Source organism: Xenopus tropicalis, chromosome 4 (assembly GCF_000004195.4).
Source record: "Xenopus tropicalis strain Nigerian chromosome 4, UCB_Xtro_10.0, whole genome shotgun sequence".
Classification (NCBI taxonomy): Eukaryota; Metazoa; Chordata; class Amphibia; order Anura; family Pipidae; genus Xenopus; species Xenopus tropicalis.
In genome coordinates this window covers 83,236,393-83,254,756 of record NC_030680.2, presented here as the reverse complement: position 1 = coordinate 83,254,756, position 18,364 = coordinate 83,236,393, and the positions used below count along the sequence as shown (strand labels likewise).

General features: G+C 38.0%; 1 protein-coding gene across 1 annotated transcript; it reads right to left on the bottom strand.

Annotated features, from left to right (window-relative positions):
• Positions 1-1,170: 1,170 nt before the first annotated feature.
• Positions 1,171-15,917, bottom strand: rpe65 (retinal pigment epithelium-specific protein 65kDa). Its single transcript, NM_001127066.1, is given in 14 exon segments — positions 1,171-1,726; positions 2,081-2,192; positions 4,213-4,307; positions 4,388-4,502; positions 6,541-6,670; positions 6,959-7,098; positions 7,311-7,443; positions 8,389-8,470; positions 8,683-8,830; positions 9,341-9,482; positions 9,674-9,781; positions 10,595-10,745; positions 12,904-12,986; positions 15,695-15,917. Coding segments are annotated over 14 exon segments (1,602 nt in total). The 5' UTR covers positions 15,706-15,917; the 3' UTR covers positions 1,171-1,574.
• Between the last annotated feature and the right edge of the window lie 2,447 nt (positions 15,918-18,364).

Genomic DNA, 18,364 nt, shown 5'->3' with positions numbered 1-18,364 from the left:
AGGTAGGTTTTTCCTAATCAGCCATGAGTTTTGCATAAGCTAATAGCAAACAAGAAAGCTGTGCTCTTCATGATGCAGTGGTGAGAATGTGTTCCCTGTATTGTCAAATATAAAGGCCAAATGTTTTGGAACTTTAATATTGTAAGTTTAAACTTTTCCCCTATAAAAATACATACAGAAATCATTCTTAATGACTCTTATGAGTCTAGAACTGGCCAGAGCAGTGATGACTGGCTATTGTATAGCTGATTTTGTAATAATCAGGAAAAATCAATATGGCTGCTCCTTTCTTTTTCTTTCTGGCTCATTTCTTATTGAAATCAAAGTTAACAGCCAGCTCAATCAGATTAGGAAAGAGAAATGCAGTAGAACAGAGGGCAACTGTTATTGCTGTCAAGACACTTGGCAATGAAGAGAGAGGTCAAAAATGGATGCAATTAAGATGTCTCTACTTTTGCTTTTAAGGAACCTTGTGGATATATAAAACTATGTAACATTGCTTATAGCATCATTTGGAGTTTGTTTTATCCATTGAAGCCTACAAGGCCCATGCACACTTTTTTCTATTTTAAGCCAAAATATATTGATCCTTGGCTTCCAGTCAAAACAATCTCAATACAGCTTCAGTTGGTTCAGGCTCCTGACCTCTAAAAATCATGACAAGGATGGGTTCTTCCCAGTATTTTAAACTTAATATCAGAACCTTTCTCCCAAGATCTCTGTTCTTATTGCATGCACGTATGATTATCAGCCCTGTGGTCTGTACCCACGGAGATCACTTATAAGCACAGTAACAAATGTTTGACACATTTTCTGCATTCAGCATTTGGTTTTGTCCAAAGCTGACAAAGCTGTACTGCTACATGCTGGCTGCATCTTGTAAAATGGAACCTTACACTCAGACACAGGCATTTTCATTTTTGTAATTTGATTTGTACCTTCAAAATGCCTCTAGAGGGCATTGTATATTCATTTGTGGGTGGCTTATTATTATTAATGCCGTTAAAAAGAACTGATCTGTTATTCATAAATTCTCAATGTAAGTCATTAACAAGGGTGTTTGTGAATAAGTCTGATAGGGCTGCCTAAGGCAATGACAGACAACTGTAGTTCTGTATGAAGGAAATGTTTCCTTTTTACAGGAAAAAATATTAAATTACATTTTCTGCATGGATTTAATATTTTTTTAATTCTCTGTGAAATTAGTCAAACGACAATACATTTTGCATGCAGGTTGCTTATGCAGATGGAGTATTTAAGCCTATATGATTGGTTACATTTGTATGCCTTCTAACATTTGAGAAGCTTCAGGTCACTTCTTTTGTTCCAAGTGATTCACTGTTAGATGATCAGTCCTTCACATGTCTGCCGCTGTGACACCAATCTAAATCTACAGAGTACATATCTCTGAGCACTTTTATCTCTGACTTGGATGGCAGCTGTGCTTTCCTAGAGAATAAATCATATGTTGGCAGGATAAACCGCTGGTTTGGACAGTGTAAATGCATCTTGTCATCAATCTTTATGTTAAAGATTTAGAACCAACGTTGATAATTCTGTTCAGGTTTTTTTGGTCAAGCTCTTTTGAACATTCCGTGGAATGTGACTGGAATAATGGTGTCAACCTCGGCTCTTGCAATTTCACTCATGTCCTTGGCATCCAGAATTAGCAGGTAAGATGGCTTATGTCCCACAGCAGGGCTAATAACCGCACTCAGCACTATTCCTAAGAAAGATAAGAAGGTGGACATTTAGCACCAGTTTAAGAATTAAACAGAAAAATAATAGCAGCTCAAGCAAGACCACCATAGTGGCCATAAATCTTCGAACACTCCTAATATAAATTGCTACAGATTTAAGTTGTGTTGGCTTTCTTGTGTAGGATAGAATTGCTTAATAAGGGATATCATTCCTACGTAAGATGCAGATGCTCTGTATTGGATCTCACTATTATGTAAGATACAGATGATCTATAAAGGATCCCACTCCTATGTAATATGCAGTTGCTCTATAAATGATTAATGTCCAATAGTCACACTGTGTCTGATTTTAAATAATGAAAACAAAACAGACTTATTACCATCATCTTCTTCAATGGCATCTGGTGCTTGGACAAAAATAGGCTCCGAAGGGTATGCGTTTGGTTCCTGCCATACCCAGGTTTCTTTAGTTTTAACATTTAGCTTGGTAAGCTTAAAGGCAAATAAGAAAACAAGACAATTTAGTAGTACGGTATTGCATGAAAATTAAAGCACTTTAATGATGTAAAAGTTATCTTTTACTTGAAGGGGAGCCATGAAAAACAGGGTTAGGGGCAGGTTCTCTCTCCAGGGAGAGCAGATAATTCTTGCAGCAGTGTTTAAGATTAATTAGTGGGGAGAGGGGGAGGTCAGTTAGTAGTAAATGCGATAGAACAAGGGCATGCATGAGTTTTTCAGTAGTTGCTTAAAGTGGACCTGTCACCCAGACATAAAAAGCTGTATAATAAAAGTCCTTTTCAAATTAAACAAGAAACCCAAAGTCATTTTTATATTAACACATCCAAACCCATTATAAAGGCATTTCAAAATTCCAGCTGTCAACCATATATTGCCTGCCCCGCCTCTATGCCTTAGGCATAGAGGTGGGGCAGACAAGTACTTTAACTTTCAATTCAGCTCTCACTTTCCCTCTCTCTCCTAACCATCTAATTGTGTAGCCAGTGCATGGCCTGGGCATTAGGTCCCCCATTCTGGCACATACACAACATTTTGGGGTGATACAAAGCTTGCCTTAATAACAGTGCCCACAACGTGGCACCTGGTTTATCATTAGCATTAATATCATTAAAGAAGGAAAAGGAAGACAATTAGCAATGTGCTAATCAGCAGGGTTAATGAGTGGCATTACTGGTTTCCTTCATATTATATCAAAGATCAATCTTTTCACCCAAACCCAACTGCTTCCATTTTAATAATTACTAGTAATTACTAGTAATGGCATATTACTAGTAATATTACTAGTAATTGTTAAAATGGAAGCAGTTGGGTTTGGGTGAAAAGATTATCAGTTCCAGTTAGGTTAATGGCTCTGGCACACAAGGGAGATTAGTTGCCCGCGACAAATCTCCCTTGTTGCAGGCGACTAATCTCCCCGATATGACATCCCACCAGTGATAATGTAAATCGCCGGTGGGATGGCATACGCGGCGGCGCGATCGCCGAAGTTTCTTCGAGAGCCAACTTCATTGATTTACGCAAATCGTGCCGCCACCGCGCATGCCATCCCACTGGCGATTTACATTTTCGCTGGTGGGATGTCATATCGGGGAGATTAGTCGCCTGCAACAAGGGAGATTTGTCGCGGTCAACTAATCTCCCTTGTGTGCCCTTAAGGAACAGTACCACCAAAAAATTAAAATGTATAAAAGTAATTAGAATATAATGTAATGCTGCCCTGCACTGGTACAAATGGTGTGTTTGCCTCAGAAAGTTTATATAAACAAATCTTTTGTGTAGCCATGGGGGCAGCCATTCAAAGGAGAAAAGACACAGGCAGATAACAGATTAAACACTTTTGTATTCTACAGAGATGTGTTATCTGCTATGTAACCTGTGCTTTTTCTCTTTTTTTCAGCTTGAATGGCTGACCCATGGCTACACAGCAGCTTATTTATATAAACTATAGTAGGATTTCTGTAGCAAACACACAACTTTTACCAGCGCAGGCAATAATACATTATATTTTAATTACTTTAAAAACCATTCATTTGGTGTTTCTCTTCCCTTAAGTTTGAGGTGGCATTGATTCTTTAAGGAGGATAGAGCAAACTATTATTAGCGAGAGCAGATAGATCAATAATGTGAGTTTTCTGATTCAGGACCTGTGGCTTAGTATAGGGTGTGACATGGGTGTGTAAGACATGAAAAGGGGACAAGTTGATGGACAATAAGATGAAATTGATGCATAAAGATTTTTTTGTGAAGAGCAGATTAAGGAAATTAACAGCCTTATGGGTGTTGGTTTCTGTGCACTGCTGCAGGTTGAAGGAGGAGGTTAAGTGGAGAAAGCCAAAAAAAAGGGGAATAAATAGAAGACACCAATGTGTTTCTCTGTATCAAAAATATTTAGTGATAACACTACAGTACTTTAAAAAAATATATTATTAGTTCTAACAGACTCCATGTGCAGCAATGTATATGTACAACAATATACAATTAAAATTATACATACCCTGTCTGGAATAAAATGATTCAGTCCCAGCCCATAAGCATAGGAGTAATCTTTCCCCCCATATTTCTTATAATTGATTTGTGGAAATTCAAAGGCTGTTGGATTAGACAAAAGAGGTCAGTATATTTGCACTTGTTCCTTACAAATGTCCCTTCAATAAAATCTCAGTATTTACCTTGGCGAGGACCAGAAAACAGGACTTCGGGTTCAAGCCAGATCGTGCCATCACTGTGCAGGGTAGCTGTGGCTGTTGTGTAGTTCAGACTTACTAAATTCTTCCCAACATCATTCTGAAATGGATTGTCATATTAATATGCTAAACAATAAATCTGAGATGCCAGAAGCATATCCAGCAAGAGAAAGCAAACGTGTCCTACAATTACATCAGATAATGAAGTTCATAAAATTACCAACTCAGTTGGTGTTAATGTACTTGGGTACATTGTGATGGATGGGGGGGTTCAAGAGGATTACTCAGCTGATGCAATCATCACTCCCATTTAGGTGGATTTGTTCTATTCTAGGGACCTAAAAGTGGGAAGGAACTTAGTAAAATGAGGTGTTTGGATAGATAGAGGCAGTGCTGTCCAACTTCTGCAGTGCCGAGGGCCGGAAATTTTTCTAGCATACACGCGGAGGGCCACTAATAGAAGCCAATTTTGACCACTCCCCTTTTTAAACCACACCCACTTCAAACCACACCTATTTTATCACAATGGTGGTATTGCAGCAAAAACCCAAATGATTGGTCCTCACTGCTGAGATATCAACCATCATTCATATGTGAAAGAATTATATTATGTCATATTAAGATATACCCTTAAATCCATATGCCTCCTCCCCCCCTGTGAATAGCACAGAAATCCCCAGCACATAATTACACACTTTAGGGACAATTTATAGCTATTTCCAACTGCTAACAAACTCCCAGAACAAACCCCTGCCAGGTTCACCTCCCACTGGCAGCATAAGGCAGGAAGAGTATGGCTCACACAGGCAGCACTCTGCCTGCCCTATGCTGCCTGCGTGTGCCATACCCTCCCTGCCCCATGCTGCCTATGTGCCATAATCTGCCTACCCTATGCTGCCTGTGTGTGCCATACACAAAGGCAGCATAGACCAGGCAATACATACAGTGTCTGAGGTGTGAACAGGTGAACAATGGGGGTGATTACTGTCTGAGTCTGAGGTGTGAACACTGCAGGGGGTGAACAATGCAGGGATTAAAAGGTGTGAACAACACAGGGGGTTACATATTTAAACAATACAGGGGGATTTCAGCCTGAATCTGAGGTGAGAACCATGCAGGGGGGCAGTTAATCTCAGTACTGATACCATTTAAAGTTTACATAAGGATAAGCCATCAAAGCAGCCAGACAGGTGGGGGGCCACACAGAGGGGGGTCTCAGGCCGCCAGTTGGACAGCACTGTTCTACAGTATATTTATACATGATTCAGGAATTAAGAAATAACATGCTGTAGGGAGTGTGTGGGGGGTCATAATATTATATCTGATAATATAGGTAATATTAAACACAAGGAGTACACTACACAACTGTGCAAACAGTTGTGTCATTGTATTGTACATACAGTAGCTTACATTGTCAGGGGGTTGCATCCTATTTGTTTATGTATAAACAACAGGCGGTCTGTGAAACATCAAAGCCACCTTTTGTGGAGGTGTGATTTTCCCAGGGAAAAGGTGGATAAGACAGCTTGGATGTTTGGATTTAGCAGACAGTCAGGATTGAGGGACAGCCTTGTAACATCTTATGCTGGTCCCCTATGCTTCTATTTTATGTAACTGTACCTATGTTATAGCTTGTTCATTTAACAAGCAATAAATATACCTATTTTTATATAAATAATACGCGCCTTATCATCGTACCCCTAGAAACACAAGTGAGTCGGCACTTGTATTAATAGTTTTATACTGCTAAATTGGTAAGCAGTAACGTTAACCACTTCCGACACACGCAAGCAAAATGCACCACAATGTTCTATATAGACTGGCAAGATCTGTTCATTGAACAAGTAAAAATAAAAATTAAAAACAAGACTTTCAGTATGTTGCAAAATAATGGATTATATGGCTTGTTTGTAGTGAAAATTTGCTGTGGGAAAATTTGTTGCACGTCAAAAAAAAATCGCAGTTCCTTCAAAAATGGGTGCGTGGGACGACAAAAAAAGTCACACAACAAATGCGCTTAGTGGATTTTTCGCCGTTTTGCTCATTTTTTTGTCCTTCCGCTAATTTTATGGCGAAGCGAAACAGGACAGATTTGCTCATCACTACTTGTTTGGTTTTATATATGTATGGATATGTACCTTGTTAATATCAAGAGGTAGAACATATCTGCGTGCTTCAGGCTGAGGAGCTTTTTCTGCATGTTTTTTCACTTCTTCCCAATTTTCCCGTAGGTTGGCCAAGTACAAATAATTGTATATGAACTCAAATCTGCAAACAGGAAGACAAACAAACAAACAAACATTTAATCTCAGGATATACTGTATATGTATAGGTGGAAGCTGCTATAATACTGAAAAGGTATTTGATATAGGAAATGAGGACTCAGAGTCCAGAAAGGGAGTAAAGTGGACAGGAATTAATTTCTACTTCCTCTTCCAGTGTAATGGGGAATAATAGTTCTCTCTCTTACTGCGTTGAGGGTAACCTTAAGGGCAAAAGTAACAGACAAATATACAGTAAATTACCATAAATGATTCAAAGAATAAACTGTAATACCCTTTCCAGCAACAGACGTCCAAAATCAAAAACCCGTTGTCTTCGTAAGTATTAATATGATGGAAAATGTTGAATGCAGATGTCCTGTATTTTATATTGAGGTATTCACCTGTATGCTTTTCTGCCACATGCATCCATACCTAAATTATCAATAAAAAGTGAAATAACGTTAGTTAGTAGTCTATTGTTTTGCCTGTAGTTAATCAGGGACCTTGTGCAGAACCATACATATAAACCATACATACAAAAAATTGTTTGTTTTCTAAAATTTGGGTTTTAATTTGACACATACCACACACATACATGGTCTAATATAGTTCTGAGGTTATAGCCTTTAATCCCAAGTACTCACCCCCATAGTCTCGTGTGACTCAAAGCAGTCCATGTAGTTGGCTCCCCAAATACTCCATGCAGACAGGAACTTTAATAAGTTTATTTTTACAGGTTGTTCAACAAAAACTAAATAGTTTGGAGTCATTCCAAAGCTGAAAATGGAGAAAAATGTTTTAGTGTTAAATAAGCATTCCTAATGATCAATAGCATACACAATTTTATATAGTAATTTGTTGTTGTCTCTTATAGGAACAGTAACACAAAAATGAAAGTGTTTTAAAGTCATTAAAATATAATGTATTGCTGCCCTGCGCTGGTAAAACTGGTGTGTTTGCTTTAGAAAAACTACTACAAGCTATATAAATAAGCTGCAGTGTAGCCATAGGGGCAGCCATTCAAAAGAGAAAAGGCTAAGGTTATATAGTAGATAAGCTCTGTATAATACAATGGTTCACTAGAGAGCTTATCTGTTATTCGCTATTAAACCTATTTCAGTTGCCTCCATTGCTACACAGCATCTTTATTTATATAAACTATAGTAGTGTTTCTAAAGCAAACACACCGCTTTTAGGGTGAAGACACACAGAGCTACTAGTAGCAGTTACTTGTAATGGCTACTGAAATAGACAATGCTTATCATTTACTGATAATTGTCTCTACGTGTGTTTTAGCAGAGGCAATTCTCATCATTGTCTATGGCAGGGTATTTTCTGGTGTTTAGTAGCCGTGACAAGTAGCTTCTACTAAGTAACTCTGTGTGTCTTCAACCTTACCAGTGCAGGGCAACAGTACATTATATTTTAATCACTTTTAAGTTTTTTGGTGTTACTGTTCCTAACCATACTGATCCATTGGTGGCCAAAATAGACTCTATAACTATATAACTTTGTCTATATATATATTTTCTGCATGTTGTGTTATAAATGCTCTATAGTCAGCCTTTCCCGTAGTAATATATAGTACAGTATAATTCCTGTTGCAGGTCTACTTGGTTCAGTAATGAAAAAGCACTTTATAAGAACATGTAATCATATATATATTGTGGTTGGATAAAGTAGTATTCACACACCTAAGGAAAACTGACCAGCAGCAGTTACCTGTGAACATAAGAAGGCTTAAATCTGTCACTGCAGGGAAACTGAACAACAACCGTGGACTTTGTTATTGGATCTTCTTTGTCTGTAACAGAATACACATGCTAGTTATGATACTTGAGGATAACTGAACTGCAGATCTCTTTTGCTGAAGTGCAGTTCTTTGCCTGAAGGGGATCTGGGTATTACCCAGGAGAATGGTCATACTGGGACAAACCAAGATGTTACATATTTGCAAGCCTTGTTAAAAAGATTGTTTGTATGTGATAATCTTCATTATCTTCAAGTTGAACACACCTGCTTGTAGAGGGGGGGTTTTTACAACATTGTATGCAATGGCAAAATTTTTTCCAAAGCAGTTCCCAATATTATAAACCGTCCCATCGGATTCGATATGTGGATGAGCAGTAACTCCATTAATGGATATGTAGTTACACAGATCAACCTAAACGACAATGAAACAGATTTCTCAGGTGATATGGTTCATTTATAAGAAACATCTCCTTTCCAGTAATAAACAGTAATATTTAAATAATTTCAGAACATATAGAACATTATTATTTCATTTTGTTGCACATTTCATAAACTCGTTTTTTTAGCTATATGTTGTATAATCAGTGACAGCTCAAAAGGCACAACAGGCCTGCAGATTGCTTCTCCTAGCGAGCAATGAGAAATACAACTCATTGCCTGAGCCACTTCCCTGATGCTGATGGTAAAACAATCCCTTCCATTATATAGAACCCCAGTACAACACAAATTGAAATCCACAGCATGTGACCCTAAAAGCCAAATCAACCTTTTGTTGCCTGTTCTCCTGTGTGTATGTTACAAAACAGTTATGAACAGAACTCGGCTAAATTCACAAAATATACATGATGGTTGTGGATAAAATAAATACACGGAAAATCTAAACCGTACACTGTAGAAAACTTTATATTAAAAGGGAAAATACCTTTTTGACAGTTTCCAGAGTTTCTGGGTTAACTTTTGTTATGTAATTGGTCTCTGTACAGGCATAATAATCCTCTCCCACAGGATACACATTTACCAGAGCATTGTCTGTTACCTCCAAACCCTTGAAGTATGAAAAAAACCTGCACAAGAAATTGAGCATAAGGACCAGAAAGGGAATAGCCACCAAGTCAATCTAAATCAGTGGGGAACAACTAGTGGCTCTGGAAAAGTTGGACTACAAGCAACTCATTTTGGGGTTCCCCTATCTCATGGTATAAATCCTTTAATTGGCATTAAAAAAGTTATAAATCATGTTGCTGTATCATGTTACCTGGAAAATATGTTCCTGCATGGATCAGGATAGGCAAAGGTACCAAATTCAGTAATTACAATTCTCTTTTCTGTCATAGCCCTTACATATGCATCAGTACGAACAAATCTAAAAATAAAAATAAAATATAGAATTGTAGATGTGTGCATCCAGAGGCAGTAGCTGTTTCATTAAGGCTAAGGAAAGTAAAGCATAGGGGAAATAAGTATACATGTGCCAGAAATATATCCATTAGAGAAATACAAAAAAGAGAAATGTTATAGTGCCAATGTAACTGTGGAGAATCTGGGCACTTCACAATTAAAACCCCAATTTACTTTTATAGACTTTGTATTTAGTGAGCCAGCACCTTTACTTTTTTGCTGGGTCGAATACTCTAGGGTAGTGAACACCAACCAGTTGCTCACAAGCAATATGTTGCTCACCAACCCCTTGGATGTTGCTCCCAGTGGCTGTTGGCTTGGAGGCAAGTTTTGTTTGCAAAAAAACAGGTGTACTGAAAAACAGAGCCTCCTGTAGGCTGCCAGTTCAAATAGCAGCTATCAAATAGCCACAGCCTATATTTTGCATACCCATGAACTCTTTCTTATGCTTGTGTTGCTCTTTAATTTGAATGTGGCTCATGGGTAAAAGCAGGTTTAATAGTTTTAGGGTTTAATAATTGATTGAGTTGGACAATTTTGAAGGTAATTTTGCTAAGAATACAGATTAAGGGGGTCAAAAAGCTAGTTATTGTTTCCTTTTCGCATGGATAAAATGGTATATCTAATCCAGCCCTGCTTACTGCCATTCTTGCCTGCACTAAAGGTTAGATTCAAAGAGTAATTGTACTGAATTAAAATATGACAGTCCCACTCTGGTGACCAGGTATCTCAAAAATTGTACCTTCTAGGTTTCCTGGGCTGCAGTTATGAAACTTACCTGCGATGATATGACACATGTCCTTCTCTGATTTCAAACTTATGGAGAAGAGCTTGGCCATCAAATAAGTGATAAAATTGTTCTGATCCAACTTCAAATAAACCAGGCCCACATCGCAAGAGGCTTCCTGATAGCCAGGGGGGTACCCGTCCTTATGCAAGAAAACAAAAAGAGAACTTGTTTTCATGTAGAGTTGTGCATAAATAAACAGCGCTCATTTACTGAAACAGCATAGTTAAATTAAATTCATTAAACCCAGAGGAATAAACAGCCACTTGTCAAAGAACATGTCTCACAAGGATACTTCTGCTAGATAGGAAAAGCCAACAACAACAAAAAGGCCTCAGTGCAATGTGGAGAAATCCTGACCACTTGTGCTGATTATGGACTAAGTATGTGGTCTGCAGTATTGAATGTATGATACTGTACATGTTTTTTATAATATACTTTCTATGTATATGAGTTAACTAACAGGTAGCAGAAAGACAGATTGTAGTTGAGGGGCCCCTCCCTGTCTGGTCTGTGGTTGGAAGATATCTTACATTTAATTTAAAAATTCCTAAAGCTGGGAAGGTTCGGAGAGGATACCTGCATTGAACAATAACTAGAATTCACTGGGCCCCATGTGAAGATATATTTTGTTGAACTTGCTGGGATTATATTTGGTCTCTTGCTTCTTACAAGGAATTTTATTTATGCAAAGAGCTTCCTGCTTGGTCACATTTAGAAATATATTTAAGAAACTTGAGTTATTTGAGACTCCTTTTTCAGCAAATATAACATAGTACTTTATGAAAAATAACTGCAGTAATTTAAAGATATAATGACACCAGAAATGAAACCTTTTATTGTAACATTGTCTTTGCATGCTATTTAAAATAATTACTTAGAAGTATTTGCCTGATGCTTTTATATTACTGTACCTATCTGATCCCCCATGTTCCTCTATTTGTATAGCAGGAGTCTGTTAGCATTAGAAGCTATAACTGACAGGCTAAGAAGGGACAGTCAGGTTTAGGGACTTAACAATCATTTACAAAAGCAGCCCTATCAGCAAAAAATAATCAACGTGACCTATAACTTTTTATGTAAATTAATATTTTGAATATTTTGAAATACGCACTAAAAGATTTACGGCAGGTTATTCTGTATGTGGTTATATTTCAGTTTTGAAGTAGATTATAGATGCATACAAATGTAGTTTAACTAGATTGCAGACAAATGAACAGCAAATGAAATTCTGGAAATGTTATTTTCAAAGTCCCAAGCCTAATAAATAATCTATCCTATTATTCTTGGACCATGTGCAATGTATAAAGCTTCACATGGCCTGTAATCTGCTTTAATACATTTGTTTTAAGTCAAAGCCATACCAGAGAAACACAAAAACTGTGTACATGAAAGTGCCCTTTTGTGCAAGAATTGCTTTACACAGCCATGTGTAATTCAAGACTGCATGTTTCATGATTTCAGAGTTTATAGCCTTCTCTGCCCCTGTATTGGCTGAATTTAAATGAGTGTGAGTTTGCTTAGTGCTGTAATGCCATTTCATAACTCTTTAGTATGCAGTATAGTCTATTTAGTGTAGTCTGATTAATAAGTAATATCTTTTTAAAAGTGATACATGAAAATTCTGTTTACTTCAGTATGTCTTAAAGGGCACCTATCACCCTAAATTTGCTTCCCCCACCAGAAGTGGGGTTAATAGAGCCTACACTCTGGTTAAAAAAAGATTATTGTTTCCCCCAACTGGAGTGTGGGCTCTATTAGCTTGCACCTCTAGTGGTGGAAGCAATTTTAGGGTGAGAAGTTCCTTTTAATGATAAGTGCTTGCACTATACTGTAGATGTTTCATTCTATTTAGTCAGTTTAGGGTACAGAACCCAGTGGGGGGGCCTGGATTGAATGCAGGAGTACAACTGGAGTCCTAAATGTGCAAATAAACATGATTTTTTTTTTAGAATATGTGACCTTTGTTTATATTATAAACTATAGAAATACTCTGAGTAAGCAATATCTTTTTAATAGTGATACATGATACATATTCCTATTACTTTGATACATTTTTGTTTTTTGGTGTTCCTTTAACAGGTAAGGCAACACTGAGCAGTTGTTTATTGGGCATTTGTATGGTTTTATGTTCTCAAAGCACTTGGAGTATCTTTACTTAATGAGCCGAAAAGTTTTACAGTGAATATTACTTCTGAAGCATACATGACAGATAATTATTGATCATCGACAGTAAAATAAATGCATTTTTAATGCAACTGATGAACAGAGAGAGAACAACAGAAGTAAGCAGCCTTCACCTGTTACATGGGTGGCCATTGGGGTCGCCAGCTCCTCAGCTGTTTCAAAGAGTTTTTTGTAACCCCCAGCAGGATGCTCCACACTAGAAAAAGGAAATATATTTCAGCAGCTAATATTAAAATGTCAAAGCTTTATTTTTTACCTAAAGCAAACAAAATAGACAGCCCAGCTTATATGTAAATGCTATGTGTAGAAACTCAATGTATGCATACAGTAAACATCAGAAATAGGCAACTGATTCAGCGTCTGAATGAGTTCGTGGGGCACCAGGGGCAAACCCAGTGTGACAGGGACAACTAAGACAGGGACTATTATTTGGTATGGGCAATTATTTGCCATTTAGAAAAATAGCAAACAGCACCTTCTTGTCTCCATTAAAAAAAAGCCTTTATTTAATACACATGGCTTTTGGATAAAGCGACATTTCAGGCCTATATCTGGCCTTTTCTCAAGCTTACCAACCACTTAGAAAGCCTTTTATACATAACATTATCACGCCATCTACTGGTCATTATTCATAGGCACTTCACAGCATATAATTAGATACAAAACTTGTTACATTGCCACATTTGTATACACAAAACCGTTACCCAAAGCATAGTACCTGTTAAAATACACTCATTAAAACCAGATAAAAGCAATTGACATTTGTGGCCATTGAACAGACGTGCACCTGCCCTTGATTAAGAGAAAGACATAGGAGCTGAATATTCAAAATATTATTTGCCATTTGGCAGGGTTGATTGTCTTCTCATAGAATGGCTGAATAAAAACAAGATTTACTACCAAATAAAGCCCCTGTAAGCTGATAGTGTGCATAGAGGCTGCCTAATAGGTAATCTTAGCCCTTATTTGGCACCTTCATGAACTTTTATGATGCTTGTGTTGCTCTCCAAGTCTTTCTCGTTTGACTGTGGCTCACGAGTAAGAAAGGTTGGGGACCCCTGGTTTAAGAGCTCCAAATAAAACTTTTCCCTCAATCTCCTGTACAATAATTATGGGGTGACACAAGGGGCCCATGCAGATGAACCTCTAAGCCACTGTACAGTGCTGTCCTTATCCGACACTTTTTTTTTCCATCCTTTCTGATTGAGTCAACCAAAGTCTAATAGCTATTGATGATGCCTAACAGTTTTGATCCCATTCATGGGCCATCAGCTTTTGCAACTCAGGCAACAGTGTGGGAGTCATCCACTAGTAATAACCCATGTATTGTCAGCTTAAGTCAGAGTTTTTGGTCAGTCTCTGTGAGAGGGTGTGTGGTGCGTGAAATCTGCCTAATACATTAATTAAAAGCTACTGTCTAAATGCAAAGATGTGCTTCTTCCCTTTAGGATTTGTCAGTGTCATCAGGACATAATACCAATAAGCAGGGGAGATGCAAAGTATTATTGGACAGTTGTGCTAGGATGGGAGAGGCCCTGCTGTGTTCCTCCATATACTTGCCCAGCCAGGGGTTGCTAAGGGAGAGGATGCTAAAATGCATCTGATGATTGAAACCTACTGCATAGTAAATACAATGTCTGGGACACTGGAACTGAAGAACTTAGGGATCACTGCAGTGTCTGTGAAAGGGGGTTTAGTGCATGATTATAGAAATTGTTTAAAAGGATGTAAACATGATTGAATTATATACAAAATTGCTTAGGAATGTACAGTATTTTGATGTTAGAAAGATTATGTCCCCTTATAGAAGATACAAATGTACAAAAAAATAATACTAATAGTAATGCCCTTTCAAGGAAAAGTAATCCAGGAAATAGATTATCCAGACACTCAATATCCAGAATGCTCAGAATGTTGGGAAAACCATTTCCCATAGAATCAATTTTTAAATTATGTCTTTTTTTCTTTAATGATAAAACAGGAGTTTGTACTTGATTCTAACTAAGCTCCATGGATCCATAATGGTGGTATTTTATATTTAACTATTTTTTAGTAGAAAATACAGTGATCTAAATGGTGAAAACCTTGTACTGAAAGATTAGGGGCTGCATGTACATAAAAGGTCAACCCATAAATACTTTTTTGCCTAATAAAAGAACTAGGAGTTAAACAAATGCTGATTCAATAGCAATTACATCTACATCTAAGTTGGAAAGTTGCTTAGAATGTTCTTTTATTAGGCAAAAATATATTTTTGGGTTGACACGTCCTTTAATATATAATGTATTAGTACCCTGCACTTTTAAAAATGGTTATATATACATATTATTAATTGAATAAATAATGTTTTTTATATACATAAACTTCTCTGCAGCAATGGAGGCAGCTATGCAGGGCTGTAAGGCCCATTAAGCAGATAACTGACGACTTTTCAGATTCAGTTGTTGTAGTATGATAAACAAGGGTCAAATACCATTCATGGCTCCTGACACACAAATAAGATGGAATATACAAAAACAGATATTTTATTATGGATACTGGAGAGACAGATAAAATCTATACATATATAAGAAATATACTGACTTTGGTATTTACTGGCCTGTTAATGAAATTTGGGGCATAACTATCTACAGACTGAAACTTAGTCACTAACTTGCCAGAAGTGAACCTTACTGCTCTATCTGCTTGTACAGGAATTTCGCATTATCTCTCTTTCACACTCTCAAATTCATGGTGAATCACAAAGTCAACATTTATATATGCCCCTTTGGTTGTAATCATTATGAAGACAGCAAGAAAGCAAGAAGAATATATATATGTATAGGTCAACAGGAGAGTAAGAAATGTTAAATAAATCAGCCACATAAACAGAACAGAATACTAATATAGAGAACTCATACTTACTGATTTGTCATTCTGTCTTTCAAGACGAATCAAACACTCCGGGAGTGACTTTGTGAGTCTGGAGCCCACTCTATTTATAGGAACTTTGATTTCCTTCAAGAGAATAATCGCATTAACAAGCTGCCCTGGCCAATCCCCACGAGGAGCCGAGACAGAAGTGGCTTTCAGAAGTGGAATTCTCTTGCTGCAGGTTCCTCTGTAGACTTTGCTGCTTGCTTTTCGCACAAGGAAAGTCTTTGAAAGATTTTGAATTCCAAATCCTTTCAAACCACGACTGGATTAAAAGAATGAATCGAAAGAAAAGAATTCAGTTTCAGTATGAATAGGCTTTTGACATACTAATTGGCCACTGTTTAAAAAACACTGATTTTGTTTAACAATGGAGACCCTTTATTCCCAAATTCTCTGCATGTTTTCCAAGTTATGACAAGCTGCATTGCTGTTCCAATGCTCATTTTTTATTTCATAGGTCCATGCTTATCTATGTTGTGGTATGCTTCACAACCCTAACCAGGGCTTCTTTTTTCTGCAGGATTATTTGGTAACCACTGTATAATCTATACACAGAATTTCTAGGCACATTTAAAAAACTGAGTAAATTATTTTACACAAAAAATGTGTGTTGTGCAAAGTACATGGCATTTATAACACTTTGTTACAGGGCATGTGGATTACCACCATGCATCTTAAATCTGGAAATTATCTAGTAATTGTGCTATTTATGAAGGTATGTATTTTTTTAAAACAGATTAACAAATAAAATAATTAGATTATTTTACTGTGCCTAATATTTGGAATGACCCATAGAAGTCAATGGGGCACATTCAGACATGGAAGAATTTCTGGCATAAAGGTGCCCATACACTATAAGATCCGCTCGCTTGGCGATGTCGCCAAGCGAGCGGATCTTCACCCGATATCCCCACCTACACGGGCCGATTAGCTGCCGAATCGGTCCAAGGGACCGTGTATGGGCAGAACAGAGCTGCCTGGCAGGCCAATATCTGGCCTGAAATTGGCCAGATCTCGATCGGCCAGGTTAGAAAATCGGGGACCGCATCGGCTCGTTGATGCGGTCCCCGAACCGACTGCCCCATAAGTAGCAGCTTGCTACCTGATATCGCCCACCCATAGGTGGGGATATCGGGTGAAGATCCGCTCGCTTGGCGGATCTTATAGTGTATGGGCACCTTTAGACCCCACAAGGCAGATTGTCACCCTGTGTATAAGCGCAGGCAGACAATCCACCCATATGCTTGAAAAATCTTCTAATTGTGCCTGCATCCGGAAATACTGAATCCCCCCAGTTGTAAGCACACACAACAGATATCCGCCAACAACCCACCTCTTGGGGCCTTACTCTAAGTTGTAAAAGGCTGGGGATAATACTGTGATGCTCCATTCTGGTTTTATGTGGCTTTTTTCAAATTACCATTTTTGGTGTATGTCTGAATTAAAAGACTATTAGTGCATTTTCTTCTGTTTATCCAATACCTAAACGTTAACTATATCTTTGAAACAAATGCCCTGTTGTATATGAGAAAGGTATTTAGTTTGTAATCCTGTAGAAAGCAATGAATGGCATTTGACCCCTGTTTACAGGTGGTAGAACAATACCCATTGTATTTTACGCAGCTTATCTGTTATCTGCTGTGTAAATGTGAGCATTTTAAAAGGCTGCCCCATGGCTACACAGCAGATTACTGCAGGGTAATTGCACATTATATTTAAATGCATTTAAAACACATTTTTTGTTGTTACTGTTCCTTATTTATGTGTTCTCTTTCTGTAGGACCTAGTAACTCCAATTCATACTGCTGTTTTTATCAGCTCAGGCAACAGACCCCATCTAATGTATTTTATTGCCATTCTTTGTCATCGTAGCAGTACGGTCGGACTGGGCCAGCTGGACACTAGGATAAAAATTTGTGGGCCCTTCAGACCCATGCCCACTCCCCACTCTTTGGGCACTCCACCCCCGCCCCAATCAAAGTAGCATAGAAGAAGTAAAAGGTACAGCACGCACAAGGGGGAGGGGGGTTGGAGGTTGGCAGCAGGTTTGGCAAGTAGAGGAACGAGTTTGTGACTGTTGTGGGGGCCCCGGACACCCTAGTCCGACACTGAGCAGAATGAGAAGCTACAGATTTACTAGTTTGGCCTGACTACACTCAGCTGTCTGACCAGGAGGTTTTAAAACCAACTGTAGCTGTTCATTTGAGAGATAGGGGTGAACAGAATTTACAGAAGAGTTTGAGTACGGTATATACACTACTAAATGGTAAGAGGTTTGTGAATTTGCACTCATACTGAAAGTTACTAAGAAGTTTAGAAGCACCAACTTCTGGTTGATATGTTAGTCTGATGACAAATCATACATGAGCAAATCAGAGGTCACCAAACCAATGAATGTGTTCCAAATATGGGCACCTGAGTGGTGGGCCAAATTTGACTGATTCAGTTGTTTGGAGCCAAAGCAATCAGACACACTAGGAGAAGACTATGGTCCAATTGGACTATGGTCCAATTTTTCAGTATCTGGCCTAGCTCTGGGGCCAGTAAGCTGCTAACTTGCTAGAGTGTTGCTGAGTATGTGGCCAATATAAGGACTTAATTGGGCAGCTTGGGAGAAACATTTCCATTCATGAAGCGTCAAAATAGAAAAATGCATCA